Source organism: Scyliorhinus canicula, chromosome 3 (assembly GCF_902713615.1).
Source record: "Scyliorhinus canicula chromosome 3, sScyCan1.1, whole genome shotgun sequence".
Taxonomy (NCBI): Eukaryota; Metazoa; Chordata; class Chondrichthyes; order Carcharhiniformes; family Scyliorhinidae; genus Scyliorhinus; species Scyliorhinus canicula.
The window spans coordinates 121272311-121289909 of NC_052148.1; the positions used below are offsets into that span (position 1 = coordinate 121272311).

At 52.1% G+C, this 17599-nt stretch overlaps 1 protein-coding gene across 5 annotated transcripts in view; it reads right to left on the reverse strand.

The window, feature by feature from the left end:
- The window catches only part of fip1l1a (FIP1 like 1a (S. cerevisiae)), a 127391-nt gene that overhangs the window by 68207 nt on the left and 41585 nt on the right, over positions 1-17599 (reverse strand). For all 5 annotated transcript variants that reach the window (XM_038791180.1, XM_038791179.1, XM_038791177.1 and 2 more), the window contains exons 6-7: positions 12792-12902; positions 9495-9625 (exon numbers count right to left, since the gene is read on the reverse strand). In XM_038791180.1, coding sequence (XP_038647108.1) covers positions 9495-9625; positions 12792-12902 — 242 coding nt within the window. The remainder of the gene's footprint in view (positions 1-9494; positions 9626-12791; positions 12903-17599) is intronic.

The window sequence follows — 17599 nt, forward strand, 5'->3', positions numbered from 1 at the left end:
GTCGGACCAGCCAGGATTGGAAACTGGTGCGGAGGCAGATATCGTAGCCTTCACCTCATTGATCGCCCGAAGGCGGATCCTGCTGGGATGGAGAGCAGCCTCTCCACCCTGTGCCCTGGCATGGCGGGGGGACATGTTGGAATACTTGACCCTTAAGAAGGTTAAGTTTAAACTGAGGGAAAGCTCGGAGGGGTTCTACAAGTCATGGGCATTATTTATTATGCACTTTCAAGAACTGGATAACATCGAACATTAGTTGGGGGGGGGGGGCTGTGTATATTAAGGATGACTATGGGTAATCCCCGATTCCTTTTTGGTCATTTGTTTGTGTAAACATGCGGGCTGATGTTTGGCGGTTGGTGGGAGGATGGGATCGTTGTTATTGTTATGGGATTGACATATCTGTTGCTGATTGTTGGTGGGTGTAAATTCGGGAGAAAATGTGAAAAAGGAGAATAAAAATATTTTTTTTTTAATTGCAGCAGGTCTGGCAGCATCTCAGAGAAACAGATTTAGTGTTTTGAGTCTGTATGTCTCTTCTGAAGAGGAGCCCTATTGGACTCACACCAACTCGAAACTGATACTGCCAGCCCTGCTGAGGTTTTGCCAGCATTTCCAGTTTGTATTTTATACTATTAATTGAGGAATTGATGCTTCAGTTGTAAAATGTTTCTATCAGGACCCAATTGGATAGGTACATTCAATTCTGGGCACTGAACAGGAGGAAAGTGGTGTTAATCTTGGAGGGGTACAGTACAGATAGGAAGGGTCAAAACAATTTCCTTTGGTGCAGAGTCCAAAACTTATAAAATAGGTGCAGGAAAAGCCAATCCAACCCTAGAGTCTGCTCTGCCATTCCACAAGGTTCAAACCGATCTGCCTCAGTTACACCTTTCTGCGCTATTTATATATACTTTGATTCCCTTTGCATCCAAAAAATTATCGATCTCAATCTTGAGTATACTCAACATTATATTCTTGAGCATTTTAATGATTCACAATCTTTTGAGTGGGAAAAAAAAAAGAATTGTAGTCCTAAATGGTTGACCCCTTCTGGAATCCTCATCCAGGGAAACACCCTCCCAGTACCTACCCTGTCAAGTTCCTTAAAAATGTTATATCTGTTAATGGGATTATCTTTCATTCTTCTGAACTCGAGTGAATATAAGCCTGGTCTATTCAAACTCTCCTCCAAAGGACAATCACCTCACCTCAGGAACTTTGATTGCACGCTATCTTTGGTAAGGATGTGATACCAGTTGTGGTCTCATCAAGGCTCTAGAACACATGATATCAAAAGTTTTATAATAAAGGGCAAACATATCATCTGTCTTTTAATTGCTTGCTATAACTGCACGTCAACTTCCTGTGATTTATGTACAAGGATACTCAGAATACTAATTCACCTCTTTAAAAAATTCTGCTTTTCTAATTTTCCTACCAAAGCTTCACATTTCTATACATTACAATCCATATGCCACATTCTTGCCCATTCACTAAATCTGACTAAATCCATTTTCAGTCCAAGTCCTCCTCACAGCTTACTTTTTCACATAGGTTTGTAACTTAGCAAACGTGGGTACATTATGCTCAGTTCCCTCATCTAAGTCATTGATGAGTTGTAAATAGATTAGATTCAAGCATTGATCCTTGCTAATCCAACTAGTTACAACCAGACAATCCAAAGACCCTTTTTTCCAGTTTCTTAACCTATCCGCAACCCATGTTAATATATTTTCCCCAATCCCAAGAACCCTATGACAAGGTGCAGCATAGGAGACTGTTAAATAAGTTAAGAGCCCATGGTGTTAAGGGTAAGATCCTGGCATTCATAGAGGATTGGCTGACTGGCAGAGAGTGGGGATCAAGGGGTCTTTTTCAGGATGGCAGCCGGTGACTAGCGGTGTGATTCAATGGTCTGGGCTGGGACCACAGCTTTTTACAATATACATTAATGATCTGGAAGGAGGAACGGAAGGCAATGTTGCTAAGTTTACAGATGATACAAATATCTGTAGAGGGACAGGTAGTATTGAGGAAGCAAGGGGGCTGCAGAAGGACTTGGACAGGAGAGTGGGCACAGAAGTGGCAGATGGAATACAATGTGGAAAAGTGTGAGGTTATGCATTTGGAAGGAGGAATGGAGGCATAGACTATTTTCCAAATGTAGAAATGCTTAGGAAATCAGAAGCACAAAGGACCTTGGGAGTCGTTGTTCAAGATTCTCTTAAGGTTAACGTGCAAGTTCAGTCGGCAGTTAGGAAGACAAATGCAGGGGACTTCCGGTTTGCGGTGATGCGGAGCTAAGCCGCACGTTCGGTGGCTCCCGCTATTTTCGGACTTTGGGGCTCTTTTAAGGGGCCGTAGTGGTGCTGTTTGGACTTTTCTCCGTGTGGGAACACTCCTTCTCAGATTCTCCACCGGTGGATGGCCTGGACTAGGAGTGGAGCGGTCAGAAAATCGGCTTTGGAGCAGAAAAAGGTGCAAGGCAGGAAAGGCAAGATGGCGGCGGGCAGGGAAGCAGCAGCGTGGCAGCAGTGGGCGCGGGAGCAGCAGGAGCTGCTTCAGCGCTCCTTTAAGGAGCTGAAGGCAGAGATTCTGGAGCCGTTTAAGGCCTCCCTGGACAAGCTCATGGTGACCCAGACGGCTCAGGGTGCGGAGATCCGAGAGCTTCGACAAAAGGCCTCGGAGAGAGAGGATGAACTTCTGGGCCTGGCAGTGAAGATGGAGTCGCACGAGGCGCTCCATAAGAAGTGGTCAACGAGGATGGAGGAGATGGAGAACCGGGCCAGTCGGAAGAACCTGCGGATTCTGGGCCTCCCAGAGGGGCTGGAAGGTTCGGATTTGGGGGCCTATGTGGCTATGATGCTGAACACGCTAATGGGTGCGAGGTCATTCCAGGGACCCTTAGAGCTGGAGGATGCCCATCGGGTGCTGCTGAGGAAACCCAGGCCAAATGAGCCACCTCGGGCGGTGCTGGTCCGTTTTCACCGCTTCGTCGACCGCGAGTGTGTGCTGCGTTGGGCAAAGAAGGAGAGGAGTAGCAAGTGGGAGAATACGGTGATCAGGATGTACCAGGACTGGAGTGCGGAAGTGGCAAAGAGAAGGGCAGCTTTTAACCAGGCGAAGGAAGTGCTCCACAAGAAAGTGGTCAAGTTTGGCCTGCTACAGCTGGCACGCCTGTGGGTCACTTATAAAGACCGCCAGCTATATTTCGACTCCCCGGAGGAGGCCTGGTCTTTTGTCCAGGTAGAAAAGCTGGACTTGAACTGAGGACTGGGGAACGTTGTACACAGCCCGGAGGTTTTGTCCTCCTTGGTATCCTTTTGTTTTATCGGTTCTGTTGGATGATGTTGCTTTTTGCCGTTCTGCTTTTTTTTTTGCTTTTTGGGACTGTTATCTGTTTACTTGGGTGTTTGTTTTGTTTGGATTTTAATTATCCTTCACCGGTTGGGAGGGGTTCACGGTCCTGTTGGGTCATGTGCCCACCTTTTCCCGCAAGTCGGGGGGGGGGGGGGGGGGGGGGGTTTGGGAGGGAAGCGCGGGCTTTTTCCCCCGCGCTAGAGGAGTAGTGGGCGGGACCATCACCGGGGTGTGTGGGGGGGGGGGGGGGTGTGGTGTGGTTGTGTTGCAATGGGGAGGGTCTTTGGGGTGGCGGGAGCAGCCAGGGTCAGCAGGAGTAGGCTGGCTTACGGAAGTACAATAGAAGGGGTTACGCAGCTTGGGTGGCCCTAGCTGGGGGGAGGGGGTGGTACCGGGTTGCTGCTGAAGTGGCGAAGGAGCTGGAGAAGGTTGAGGGGGTCGGGATGGGGGTTGGCCGCTGTGGGGAACGGGCTGAGCGGGGGGCGCGGGCACGTGGCGGATTACGGAAGGGTGATGGCTAGTCGACGGGAAGGGGGGTAGGTGGTCCCCTGATCCGGCTGATCACCTGGAATGTGAGGGGACTGAATGGGCCGTTAAACGGGCCCACGTGTTCGCGCACCTGAAGGCGCTGAAGGCGGATGTGGCCATGCTTCAGGAGACGCACCTGAAGGTGGCGGATCAGGTTCGATTGAGGAAGGGATAGGTTGGCCAGGTGTTTCATTCGGGGCTGGATGCAAAACAATCGGGGGGTGGCGATCCTGGTGGGGAAGAGGGTGTCGTTCGAGACATCGAATGTGGTGGCAGACAGTGGCGGGAGGTATGTGATGGTGAGTGGCAAGCTGCAAGGGGAGCAGGTGATGCTGGTCAATGTATACGCCCCGAATTGGGACGATGAAGGTTTTATGCGGCGCATGTTGGCCCGGATTCCAGATATGGAGGTGGGAGGCCTGATAATGGGGAGGGGGGATTTCAACACGGTGCTGGATCTACCACTGAATCGATCCAGTTCCAGGACGGGTAGGAGGCCTGCAACAAGGTGTTGAGGGGGTTTATGGATCAGATGGGAGGGGTGGACCCATGGAGGTTTGCGAGGCCGAGGGCCAGGGAATTTTCATACTCCCCATGTGCATAAGGCTTACTCCCGGATTGATTTTTTTGTTCTAAGTGGGGCGCTGATTGCGAGGGTGGAAGATGCTGAATATTCGGCGATAGCCATTTCTGACCACGCCCCGCACTGGGTGGACCTCAAGCTGGGGGAGGAGAGGGACCAGCGCCCACTTTGGCACTTGGAGGTGGGGCTGCTTGCGGACGAGGAGGTGGGCAGGCGGGTCCGAGGATGTATCGAGAGGTATCTGGAGGCCAACGACAATGGGGAGATCCGAGTGGGGACGGTCTGGGAGGTGCTGAAGGCGGTGGTTCGGGGGGAGTTGATCTCCATTCGAGCGTACCGGGAGAGAAGGGAGCGGAGAGAGAGGGAGAGATTGGTGGGGGAGATGGTGAGGGTGGACAGGAGATATGCAGAGGTCCCGGAGGAGGGATTGTTGCAGGAGCGGCGCAGCCTTCAGGCTGAGTTTGACTTGTTGACCACCAGAAAGGCGGAAGCTCAGTGGAGGAAGGCACAGGGTGCGGTGTATGAATATGGGGAGAAGGCGAGCAGGATGCTGGCACACCAGCACCGTAAGCGGGATGCGGCTAGGGAGATTGGTGGAATTAAGGATCGGGGAGGAAATGTGGTGCGAAGTGGGGTAGACATCAATGGGGTCAACTGTATCGGTCCGAACCCCCGGTGGAGGAGGGGGGAAATGGGGCACTTTTTGGATCGGCTGAGATTCCCGCGGGTGGAGGAGGGACAGGTGATGGGGCAGAGGGCGCCAGTTGAGCTGGAGGAGCTGGTTAAAGGGATAGGGAACATGCAGTCGGGGAAGGCGCCGGGGCCGGATGGGTTCCCGGTTGAATATTATAAGATGTATGCAGACCTGTTGGGCCCCCTGTTGGTTAGGACCTTTAACGAGGCAAAGGGGGGGGGGGGGGGCTTTGCCCCCGACGATGTCTCAGGCGCTGATCTCCCTGATTCTTAAGCGGGACAAGGATCCCCAGCAGTGTGGGTTGTACAGGCCAATCTCACTCTTGAATGTGGACGCTAAGCTGTTGGCAAAGATCTTAGCCACGAGGATAGAGGACTGTGTGCCGCAGGTTATCCACGAGGATCAAACGGGGTTTGTGAGGGGGAGGCAGCTGAATACTAACATACGGAGGCTCTTGAATGTTATAATGATACCGGTGGTAGAAGGGGAGGCGGAGATAGTGGTTGCACTGGACGCGAAGAAGGCCTTTGATAGGGTTGAGTGGGGGTACTTGTGGGAGGTGCTGGAAAGGTTCGGGTTTGGGTAGGGGTTTGTCACTTAGGTGAGACTGTTATATGAGGCCCCGATGGCGAGCATGGCCACGAATAGGAGGAGGTCGGAGTATTTTCAGTTACATCAAGGGACGAGGCAGGGGTGTCCCTTGTCCCCCCCTACGTTTTGCGCTGGCAATTGAACCCCTGGCTATGGCACTGAGGGAATCGAGGAACTGGAGGGGGCTGGTGCAAGGTGGGGAGGAACACAGATTGTCGCTCTATGTGGATGACCTATTGTTGTATGTGGCGAACCCTGTGGGGGGAATGCCGGAGGTGATGAGGATTCTCTGGGAATTTGGGGACTTTTCGGGGTACGAGATCAACTTTGGGAAGAGCGAGCTGTTTGTGGTACACCCAGGGGACCAGGAAGGGGGGGGGGGGGGGGATTGGTAGGCTCCCATTGAAATGGGCGGAGAGGAGCTTTAGGTACTTGGGGGTGCAGGTGGCCAGGAGCTGGGGGGCCCTGCATAAGCTTAACCTTACAAGGCTGGTGGAGCAAATGGAGGAGGAGTTTAAGAGGTGGGACATGTTGCCACTGTCTCTGGCGGGTAGGGTGCAGTCAGTCAAGATGACGGTGCTTACGAGATTTCTGTTCCTGTTTCAGTGCCTCCCCATCCTTATCCCGAAGGCCTTTTTCAGACGGGTTAACAGGAGCATTACGGGGTTTGTGTGGGCACATGGGACCCAGAGGGTGTGGAAAGGTGTTCCTGGAACGGGGCAGGGATGGGGGGGGCTGGCGCTGCCCAACCTCTGTGGGTACTATTGGGCGGCCAATACAGCGATGGTGCGTAAGTGGGTGATGGAGGGGGAGGGGGCAGCATGGAAGAGGATGGAGATGGCGTCCTGTGTGGGCACGAGTCTGGAGGCGCTGGTGACGGCGCCGCTGCCGCTCCCTCCAACGAGGTATACCACAAGCCCGGTGGTGGTGGCTACCCTCACAATTTGGGGGCAATGGAGGTGGCACAGAGGGGAGGTGGGGGCCTCGATGGGATCCCCGATACTGGGGAACCACCGGTTTGTGCCGGGGAGAATTGATGGCGGGTTCCTGAGTTGGTACAGGGCAGATATCAGGAGGTTGGGGGACCTGTTTATAGACGGGAAATTTGCGAGCCTGGGTGAGCTGGAGGGGAAGTTCGAGCTCCCTGCGGGGAACGCCTTTCGGTTCATGCAGGTGAGGGAGTTTGTCAGGCGGCAGGTGGCGGGGTTCCCTCTGCTGCTGCCTCGTGGGGTCCAGGACAGGGTGCTCTCGGGGGTGTGGGTTGGGGAGGATCTCGGCGGCGTACCAAGTGATGCAGGAGATGGACGAGGCCTCAGGTGAGGAGTTGAAGGGTAAATGGGAGGAGGGGCTGGGTGAGGAGATTGAGGAGGGCACGTGGGCGGACGCCGTGGGGCGGGTGAACTCCTCCTCTTCTTGTGCGAGGCTTGGCCTCATACAGTTTAAGGTGCTGCACAGGGCTCACATGACCGGGACAAGGATGAGCCGGTTCTTTGGGAGTGAGGGCAGGTGTATTAGGTGCTCTGGGAGCCCAGCAAATCATGCCCATATGTTCTGGGCATGTCCAGCATTGGGGGAATTTTGGAAAGGAGTGGCAGGGACGTTGTCGAGGGTGGTAGAATCCAGGCTGGGGGCTCTCAGTATTTGGGGTTGAGGAGGAGCCGGGAGAGCAGGAGGCGAAAGAGCCGGTGTTCTGGCCTTTGCATCCCTGGTAGCCCGGCAGAGGAGTCTTCTTCAGTGGAAGGATGCGAGGCCCCCAAGCGTGGAGGCCTGGGTCAACGACATGGCAGGGTTTCTCAAGCTGGAGACAGTGAAATTTGCCCTAAGGGGATCAGTGCAGGGGTTTTTCAGGAGGTGGCAGCCATTCCTGGACTTCCTGGCAGAACGATAGGAACAGGCCAGCAGCAGCAGCAACCGGGGGGGGGGGGGGGGGGGGGTTTTGTACTAAAGGGACGGGCATAGTTGTTCTGTGCCAATGTTGGGCATTAATTCATTTCCTCTTCTGTGTATACGCGCAGGGGGGTGGGGGGGGGGGGGGGGGGGGGTCTGTCCTGTCTATTTAAGGGACAGGCAGATGTTTTGGGGGAATGATGGGTGTTAGTTTATCTCTTCCACTGTGTGTGCGGGGGCAGGGGGGGAGACTGTTCTTTGTAAATTGTTTTTTCTGTCTTTTTGTTGTTGATATTATGCAAAAATTTGAATAAAAATTTATTTAAAAAAATTAGGTAGACAAATGCGATAGCATTCATGTCGAGAGGGCTGGAATACAAGACGAGGGATGTACTTCTGAGGCTGGTGAAGGCTCTGGTCAGACCCCATTTGGAGTATTGCGAGCAGTTTTGGGCCCTGTATCCAAGAAAGGATGTCTTGGCCATGGAAAGAGACCAGAGGAGCTTCACAAGAATGATCCCTGGAATGAAGAGCTTGCCGTATGAGGAACCGTTGAGTACTCTGGGTCTGTACTCGTTGAGAGTTGAGGATGAGGGGGGTTATTATTGAAACTTACAGGATACTGCGAGGCCTGGATAGAGTGGATGTGGAGAGGATGTTTCAACTTGAAGGAAAAACTGGAACCAGAGGACACTATCTCAGACTAAAGGGACGATCTTTTAAAACAGAGATGAGCAGGAATTTCTTCAGCCAGAGAGTGGTGAATCTGTGCCACAGAAGGTTTTGTAGGCCAAATCACAAGAGTGTCTTTAAGACAGAGATAGGTTCTTGATTAATAAGGGGATCAAGAGTTATGGGGAGAAGGCAGGGGAATGGGGATGAGAAAAATATCAGCCATGATTGAATGGCAGAGCAGACTCAAAGGGCCGAGTGGACTAATTCTGCTCCTATGTCTTATGGTCTTATTTTGTGTAATAACCTCATTATCATCACCTTATTGAATGCGTTCTGAAAATCAAATAAATTCACTGGTTTCCCTGGCTCACCTTAGTTACAGCCTCAAAAAAGTAGGTTTGTCAAAATGATTTTCCTTTCATAAATCTGTGTTGATGTAATATTGACCATATTTTAATAAGGGAGCATAACTTTAAAAATAGAGCCAAGCCGTTTAGGATAAAAATCAGCAAATATTGTTCCACAAAGGACAGTGGAAATCTGGAAGCAAAATACTGTGCATGCTGTAAACCCGAAATAGCATCTCTGGAAATACTCAGTTGATCTGGCAGCATCTGTGGGAAGAAAGAGAGTTAATGTTTTACGTCATAATGAACAGTCAAACACTGAAATGGAATAAGCTAAGTTTCCAGCATTTCCTGTTATGGTGGAAATTTGGGACTCTTTCTCAAGAAACTGTGGATGCTGGGTCAATTAAAACTTTCAAGACTGATACAGATAGATTTTGTTGTCAGGTAAGGGCATAAAGGGAACAAAGACAAATAATTGAAGCGGGAATACAAATCAGCCATGATCTGTTTGAGAGGTTGAATTATCTATTTCTCTTCATTTTTTCCCTATGTAATTCCCAGTGATCAGGAAGTTTTTAAGATGGTTCGACTAATTTTGCTTCTCCTTCATCTCACTGGCAGTAAAATTGAAATTGAGCACTTTCTTACTAAGGCTTTGTAATAGTATTACCTGTCTGACAGTAGGCTTGGAATGGAGGGGATGTGGGGGAGGGAGGAGTAGTGTGGTAGGTATTTCTTGAATGTGTGGTCATTTGCATTTTAATAATTTGTGATGTGCATCGGTAACTCGCGAGTTAGAAATGTGATCTCAATGAATACTAACTGTAATTCTGTTTGTCGCTGAGACAAGAGGAAGGGGTTCAAGACCCATTCGCAATCGCTTCTGTTTTTCACAATAAGCTTTCCAAGTCTCCTCATTGAACCCATAATTGAAGTAATCAGAAAGGTCAGCACCTTAAATGGAGGGGAAAAACAACTGCATCAGCAAACAGCACTACAATTACATTAATTACTTAATTCCAACTGTTTTTCTCATGTGCACAGCATTTGAGCTGATTAAACATAAAACAGTCCAGCAACTCAGGAAGAGGGAGGCGGCCAGGGAAATAAGTAGAGTGATGGATGGGGAGGGCCACAAAGTGGAGGACCCGGCAGGATTGAATAAGGTATTCCGGGACTTCTATCGCAAGCTGTATACTTCGGAGCCGCCGGAAGAACCGGAGGAGATGAAAAGGTTTCTGGACGGGTTAACATTCCCAACAGTAGGTTGGGGGGGGGGGGGCATGAGCTGGGGGCGCCGATTAGAGTGGAGGAGGTATTGGGGGGCCTAAAGGCCATGCAGTCGGGGAAAGCCCCGGGGTCGGATGGATACCCAGTAGAGTTTTATAGGAAGTTCTCTGAGCTGGTGGGCCCGGTCTTGGCGAGGGTTTTTAACGAGACACGGGATAGAGGGACCCTGCCGCCGACAATGCTGCAAGCCACTATATCACTGATATTGAAGTGGGGTAAAGATCCGGAGGCGTGCGGGTCCTACAGGCCAATCTCTCTGATTAATGTTGACGCCAAGCTCCTGGCAGTTAGAATTGAGGACTGCGTACCGGAGGTGATTGGGGAGGACCAAACTGGGTTCGTGAAAGGTAGGCAGCTGGCGGCCAACCTGAGAAGATTACTTAATGTGATAATGATGCCCCCGGTGGGCAGGGAGGTGGAGGTAGTGGTGGCGATGGACGCCGAGAAGGTCTTTGACTGGGTGGAGTGGGACTATCTATGGGAGGTGCTCGGACGGTTTGGGTTCGGGGAGGGACTGGTGAATTGGATCAAATTATTATATTAGGCCCCAAAGGCCAGCGTCCGGACTAACAGAGAAGTGTCAGAGTACTTTCGGCTGTACCGAGGGACCAGACAGGGCTGCCCGCTCTCCCCGCTGCTGTTTGTACTGGCTATAGAGCCGCTGGCGATTGCGCTGAGAGCCGCAGACGGATGGAAGGGGATGGTGAGGGGCGGGGTAGAACATAGGGTGTCTTTTTATGCGGACGACCTGCTCCTGTACGTGTCGGACCCAGTGGCCGGGATGGGAAGTATACTGGGAATGTTGAGGAAGTTCGGCCAGTTTTCAGGATACAAATTAGATATGGCCGAGTGTGAAATGTTTGTGGTGCAGGCAAGGGGCCAGGAGAACAGATTGAGAGGGCTACCATTTAGGCTGGTTGAGGATAATTTCCGATACTTGGGAATCCAGGTGGCACGAGACTGGGGCAGGCTGCACAAGTTAATTTTGGCAAGGGTGGTGGAGCAAATGAAGGGAGAGTTTCGGAGATGGGATGCACTCCTGCTGTCGCTGGCAGGGAGGGTGCAGACTGTAAAGATGACAATCCTCCCTAGATTTCTGTTTGTTTTTCAGTGCCTCCCGATCTTTGTCCCACAGTCCTTCTTCAAAAGAGTTAACATGATGATCATGAGCTTTGTCTGGGCGGGAAAATCCCCACGGGTGAAAAGGCGATGCTGGAGAGGAACCGCAATGAGGGAGGGCTTGCTTTGCCGAGTCTGATTAATTATTACTGGGCGGCCAACATCGCTATGATAAGGAAGTGGATGGTGGGTACGGGGTCTATTTGGAAGTAGGTGGAGGCGGCTTTGTGCAGGGGCTCCAGCCTGGCAGCACTGGTCACGGCTCCTCTACCGCTGCCGCCGGCCAGGTACTCCACCAGTCCGGTAGTGGTGGTGATCCTGCGGATATGGGGCCAGTGGAGGAGGCATGTGGGGAGATGGGGGTGTCGGTTTGGGCGCCAATCTGCGACAACCATCGGTTTGCCCCTGTGAGTATGGATGGGGGGTTTCGAGCATGGTGGCGGGCGGGGTGGGGAGGGTGGGCGATATATTCCTGGAAGGGAGCTTTGCGAGTTTGAGGAGCTTGGAGGAGAAATTTGGTCTGGTATGGGGAAATGATTTTAGGTACCTACAGTTGCAGGACTTTGTCTGTAGACAGGTCCCATCCTTCCCACGCCTCCCGCCAATGGGGATCCAAGACAGAATAGTCTCTCGGGGGGAAGGGGAGGGTACAGTCTCTGATATTTATACAGTGCTCATGAGGGAGGAAGGGTCCCAGACAGAGGAACTGAAACTCAGATGGGAGGAGGAGCTAGGCAGGGAAATGGAGGACGGGCTGTGGGCAGAGGCCCTGAGTAGGGTAAATTCGACCACAACCTGTGCCAGGCTCGGCCTGATTCAATTTAAGGTCACTGGGCCCACATGAAGGTGGCTCGGATGAGCAAATTCTTTGGGATAGAGGACAAATGCGCTAGGTGCGCAGGAGGACCAGCGAACCGCGTTCACATGTTTTGGGCATGCCCTAAGCTTAGGGGGTACTGGGAGGGATTTGCGGGCGTCATGTCCCGGGTGCTACAAACAAGGGTGGCGATGGGTCCAGGGGTGGCAATTTTTGGGGTTTCGGAAGACCCGGGAGTCCAAGGGGAGAAAGAGGCCGATGTTTTGGCCTTTGCTTCCCTGATAGCCCGGCGACGAATACTATTGGCATGGAAGGACTCAAAGCCCCCGAAGACGGAGTTGTGGCTTGCGGACATGTCGAGTTTCCTGGGTATGGAAAAAATTAAGTTCGCCTTGAGGGGATCTGTACAGGGGTTCGCCCGAAGGTAGCAACCATTTATTGACTTCTTTGCGGGAGAGAGTGAGGATTTTGGGGGGGGGGGGGGGGGGGGGGAGAGGTTAGAGTAGAGTAGAGTAGGAGGGATAAATTGGCGGGTAGTACCGGTGGGAGAGGAGCGGGCTTGTGCAGTATGTTACGACTGAAGTATTGAATGTACGTGGATGTTTGCACATTTTTGCCTTTTTTGCTTTCTTTCTGTTGATGTCTGTAACCGTTTACAAAGCCAAAAACTACCTCAATAAAATTGTTTATTAAAAAAAATTAAACAGTCACTACATTAAGAATATAATACTTGTAACTAATTTTCAGTAATTTCTTACAAATATGGAAATTTTGAGACATTACTATAACATTAGGTCTTAGATGAATAAACACCAAAATAAGTTTGCAATTAATGCATATTGTTAAATATTCAACTGGTGGGAAGATTCCTTTTTGTAGCAGAAAATACTATACCTGGTTTCCTCCAAGGTTTATCTTCAAAAGAATCCAAATCTATTTCTAATGTTGGGATTCCATTGATGTCCCCAGGGGCTTCAAGGTCAACCCCCTTTCCAGCTTTTGTCCCTGTAAATAAAAAGTTACGATTGACAGTAAGTAACAATACATTACCAGTAGAATGCTAAGAACATGTTAAAAGAGTGAGATAAAAAGATTCATCTTCTACGTTACTCTAACTCAGTTGCAGTTCTCATTCAGTATTGGATGCAAGGACAAATCAAATATAAAATAATTAATTCAAAAAGTAACTATTTTACTTGCTCATTAACCAAGTAATTTTGATGTTATTCACTCTCAAATAGCTTAAGGAGGACGCCAAAATAAATATTTGATAGTTTAAACTGCAACTACAATGGGTTTAAACAAAACCACCTTGCAAAGCATTTCTTTGCTCATTTATCAAAAGGAGGTGAGCACACAAACAATGACAGAAACAGCTTGTGATAAGTGACTTGAGTGAGGATAGTTACACAGGGCTTTAAGATGTTTGGTTTTGACAGATTCTACCACTGCATCAACAGAGTGCTGGGAAAAACTAGAGAAAATAGTAGTTGCTCATCTTACACCAAGGACTACAATTCAAGAAGCTAATATTCAGGTTAAGAACTGACTGTATGAAATATTTACAGTAATAAACAATCACTATATTCGCAAAACAAAAGCGCACCAATTTGAATAACACACAAAATTGATCTAGTTTTCCCAATGAGCAAGCAACTTTACCCCCCAAAGAGCAATTGGTAACAGTTACTGACAACGATGGCAGTTGAGGGTTCCTTACTGTGCAGAGGACTGACTGAAAGGCAACTGTGAACCAGGGAATGGAAAACATGATTAAAATAAATTTCCAGAGACTTCCGGTTGCGGCTATGCGGAGCTAAGCCGCACGTTTGGCAGCTCCCGCTATTTAGGGACTTTTGGGCCGTTTCGAGGGCCCCAAACGGAGCTGTTTCTACGCATCCCGGTGGGGGAAGGTGCCTGGAAGAACTTGCCCCACACGATATGGTGCTCACCTGGAGTGGGAGGAAGAAAAAGGCTGCAGTAACTCCCCCAAAAAAACGGGGGAAGAAAAACAAAATGGCGGCCGGCACTCCTGCTATTTAGGGACTTTTGGGCCGTTTTGAGGGCCCCAAACGGCGCTGTTTCTACACATCCTAGTGGGGGAAGGTGCCTGGAAGAACTTGCCCCACATTATCTGGTGAAAAAGGCTGCAGTAACGCCCCCAAAAACACGGGTGAAAAAAAACAAAATGGCGGCCGGCACTCCCGCTATTTAAGGGCTTTTGGGCCGTTTTGAGGGCCCCAAACAGTGCTGTTGCTACATATCCCAGTGGGGGAAGGTGCCTGGAAGAACTTGCCCCACACTATATGGTGAAAAGGGCTGCAGAAACGCCCCAAAAAAAACAGGGGAAGAAAAACAAAATGGCGGCCGGCGCAACACCCGAGGACTGGTGGAAGTGGGCGCAGGAGCAACAGGCCTCGCTCCTACGTTGTTTTGCTGAGCTGAAGGCTGAGCTGCTGGACTCCATGAATGCAACTACGACCAAGCTGCTTGGGACCCAGGCGGCACAGGAGGAGTCTATTCGGGAGTTGTAGCAGCAGGCCGCTGAAAGAGAGGAGGAGGCCGTGGTCCTCGTTGGGAAAGTGGAGGTGCACGAGGCACTTCATAAAAAGTGGCAGGACCGCTTGGAGGAGCTGGACGTTCGCACGAGGCGAAAGAATCTGAGGATCCTGGGCCTGGCGGAGGGGCTGGAGGGGTCGGATCTCCCGGCGTATGTGACCACGTTGTTGAGCTCGTTGATGGGAGCAGGGTCCTTCCATTTGCCCCTGGAGCTCGAGGGAGAGCACAGAGTGATGGCCAGGAGGCCCAAGGCAGATGAGCCCCCGAGGGCGGTGCTGGTGCGGTTCCACCGATTCAGTGACCGGGAGTGTGTGCTGCGCTGGGCCAAGAAAGAGAGGAGCAGTAAATGGGAGAATTCGGTAGTGAGGATCTACCAGGACTGGAGTGCGGAAGTGGCTAAGCGGCGGGCCGGGTTCAACCGGACGAAGGCGGTGCTTCATGCTAAGCAGGTCAGGTTTGGAATGCTGCAGCCTGCGCGCCTGTGGGTGACATACAAGGACCGGCACCATTACTTCGAGTTCCCGGAGGAGGCGTGGGCCTTTGTACAGGCGGAGAAGCTGGACTTGAACTAGGGCCTGGGAACATACTTTGGCCGGCGTTGTTTCCGCTGTGGCTGTTTTGTTCCAACTGTTTCAACTTCGACATGTGTGTTATGTATGCTGGTTTTCTTTTTGCTCTGTTTACGGGTGGGTTTGTCTGTTGGGTATGGTTGTGGGGTAGGTGGGGAGTGTTGGGGGTTTGTGTTCTATATGTTCTCTTCTGTACGGGGCTGGGGATTGAGGGGAAACTGGATTTTGGGGAACTGCGTCAGAAGGGTGGGGTGTGGCAGTGTGAAAGTGCGGGCTTTCCTCTGGTCTCCCGCGCTGCGGGGCAGGGGGGTGGAGCTTGCGATGGGGGAAGGGCCTCTACGGGTCTTTTTTCCCACGCTGCAGTAATGCCAAGGAGGTGTGGCAAGAGGGGGATGACCCCAAGCCGGGAGGGGATAGGTTTTGGCGGGAGCTGCCGGGGTCAGCAGAAGTCAGCTGACTCACGGAAGTACCATGGAGGGTGCGTCGCGGCTAGGAGGGGTCCTAGCCTTGGGGGGAGGGGGGGGGGGGGATACCCGGTTGCTGCTGGAACGACTAGGAAGGAGCCGATGAGGGCCGGGGGGGAAGAGGAGAGGCGCTATCGCCATGGGGAACGGGTCGAGCGGGGTATGCTGGCCTGGGGCGAACATCTGCCAAGCTATGGCTAGTCGGCAGGGGAGGGGGGGCGGGTTGCCTTCTGATCCGGCTGATTACCTGGAACGTGAGGGGGCTGAACGGGCCGGTTAAGAGAACCAGGGTGGTCTCCCATCTAAGGGGGTTGAAGGCGGACGTGGCTATGCTCCAGGAGACCCACCTGAAGGTGGCGGACCAGGTCCGTCTGAGGAAGGGGTGGGTGGGGCAGGTTTATCATTCAGGATTGGACGCAAAGAACCGGGGGGTGGCGATTCTAGTGGGGAAGAGGGTGGCATTTGAGGCGGCTGAGGTGGTGTCGGACAAGGAGGGCAGATATATCATGGTGAGGGGTAGGCTGCAGGGAGAGAAGGTGGTGCTGGTGAACGTATATGCCCCGAATTGGGATAATGCTGGCTTCATGAGGCGCTTGTTGGGCCGCATCCCGGACCTGGAGGCAGGGGGCCTGATCATGGGGGGAGATTTTAACACAGTGCTGGATCCCACACTGGACCGGTCCAGTTCAAGGACGGGTAGGAGACCGGCGGCGGCCAAAGTGCTGAGGGGATACATGGATCAGATGGGAGGGGTGGATCCCTGGAGGTTTGGGAGACCGAGAGCGCGGGAGTATTCCTTTTTCTCTCACGTCCATAGGGTTTATTCCCAGATAAACTTTTTTGTCCTGAGCAGGGGGTTGATCCCGAGGGTGCAGGATGCCGAGTATTCGGCCATAGCGATTTCGGACCATGCCCCGCACTGGATTGATCTGGAGATGGGGGAGGCACGGGACCAGCGCCCGCTCTGGCGCCTGGATGTGGGGATGCTGGCGGAGGAGGTGGTGTGTAAGAGGGTTCGGAGAAGCATTGAGGGGTATCTGGATACCAATGATACGGGGGAGGTCCAGGTGGGGATGGTCTGGAAGGCTCTGAAAGCAGTGATCCGGGGGGAGCTGATCTCCATCCGGGCCCACAGGGAAAGGAGGGAGAGGAAGGAGAGGGAGAGACTGGTGGGAGAGCTTCTGGAGGTGGACAGGAGATATGCGGAGGCACCGGAGGAAGGGTTGCTGGGAGAACGGCGCAGGTTGCAGGCCAATTTTGACTTGTTGACCACCAGAAAGGCGGAGACACAGTGGAGGAGGGCGCAGGGTGCGGTATATGAGTATGGAGAGAAGGCGAGCAGGATGTTGGCGCATCAGCTCCGTAGGCGAGATGCGGCTAGGGAAATTGGGGGAGTGAGGATGGGGGTGGAAATGTAGTGCAGAAGGGGACAGAAGTAAACGGGGTCTTTAGGGACTTTTACGAGGGATTGTACCGGTTGGAACCTCCGAGGGGGAGAGAGGGGATGGAGAGCTTCATGAACAGGCTATGTTTCCCAAGGGTTCAAGAGAGGCTGGTTGAGGGGCTGGGGGCGCCGATAGAGTTGGAGGAGCTAGTCAGGGGGATCGGGAAAATGCAGTCAGGTAAGGCCCCGGGGCCGGACGGGTTCCCGGCAGAATTTTACAAATAATATGCGGACCTGGTGGGTCCCCTGCTGGTGCGAACTTTCAATGAGGCGTGGGAGGGGGGGGCTTTGCCCCCGACGATGTCGCGGGCACTGATCTCTTTGATCCTAAAACGGGATAAGGACCCCTTGCAGTGCGGATCATTTAGGCCTATTTCACTCCTTAACGTAGACGCTAAGTTGCTGGCGAAGATCCTGGCTACCAGGATAGAGGATTGTGTGCCAGAGGTAATTCATGAAGATCAGACAGGGTTTGTCAAGGGGCGGCAGCTCAACACGAATGTGCGGAGACTGCTCAATGTTATCATGATGCCGGCAGTGGAGGGGGAGGCGGAGATAGTGGTGGCGCTGGATGCAGAGAAGGCGTTTGATAGAGTTGAGTGGGGGTACCTATGGGAGGTGCTGGAGAGGTTTGGATTTGGGGAGGGATTCATCAAATGGGTGAGG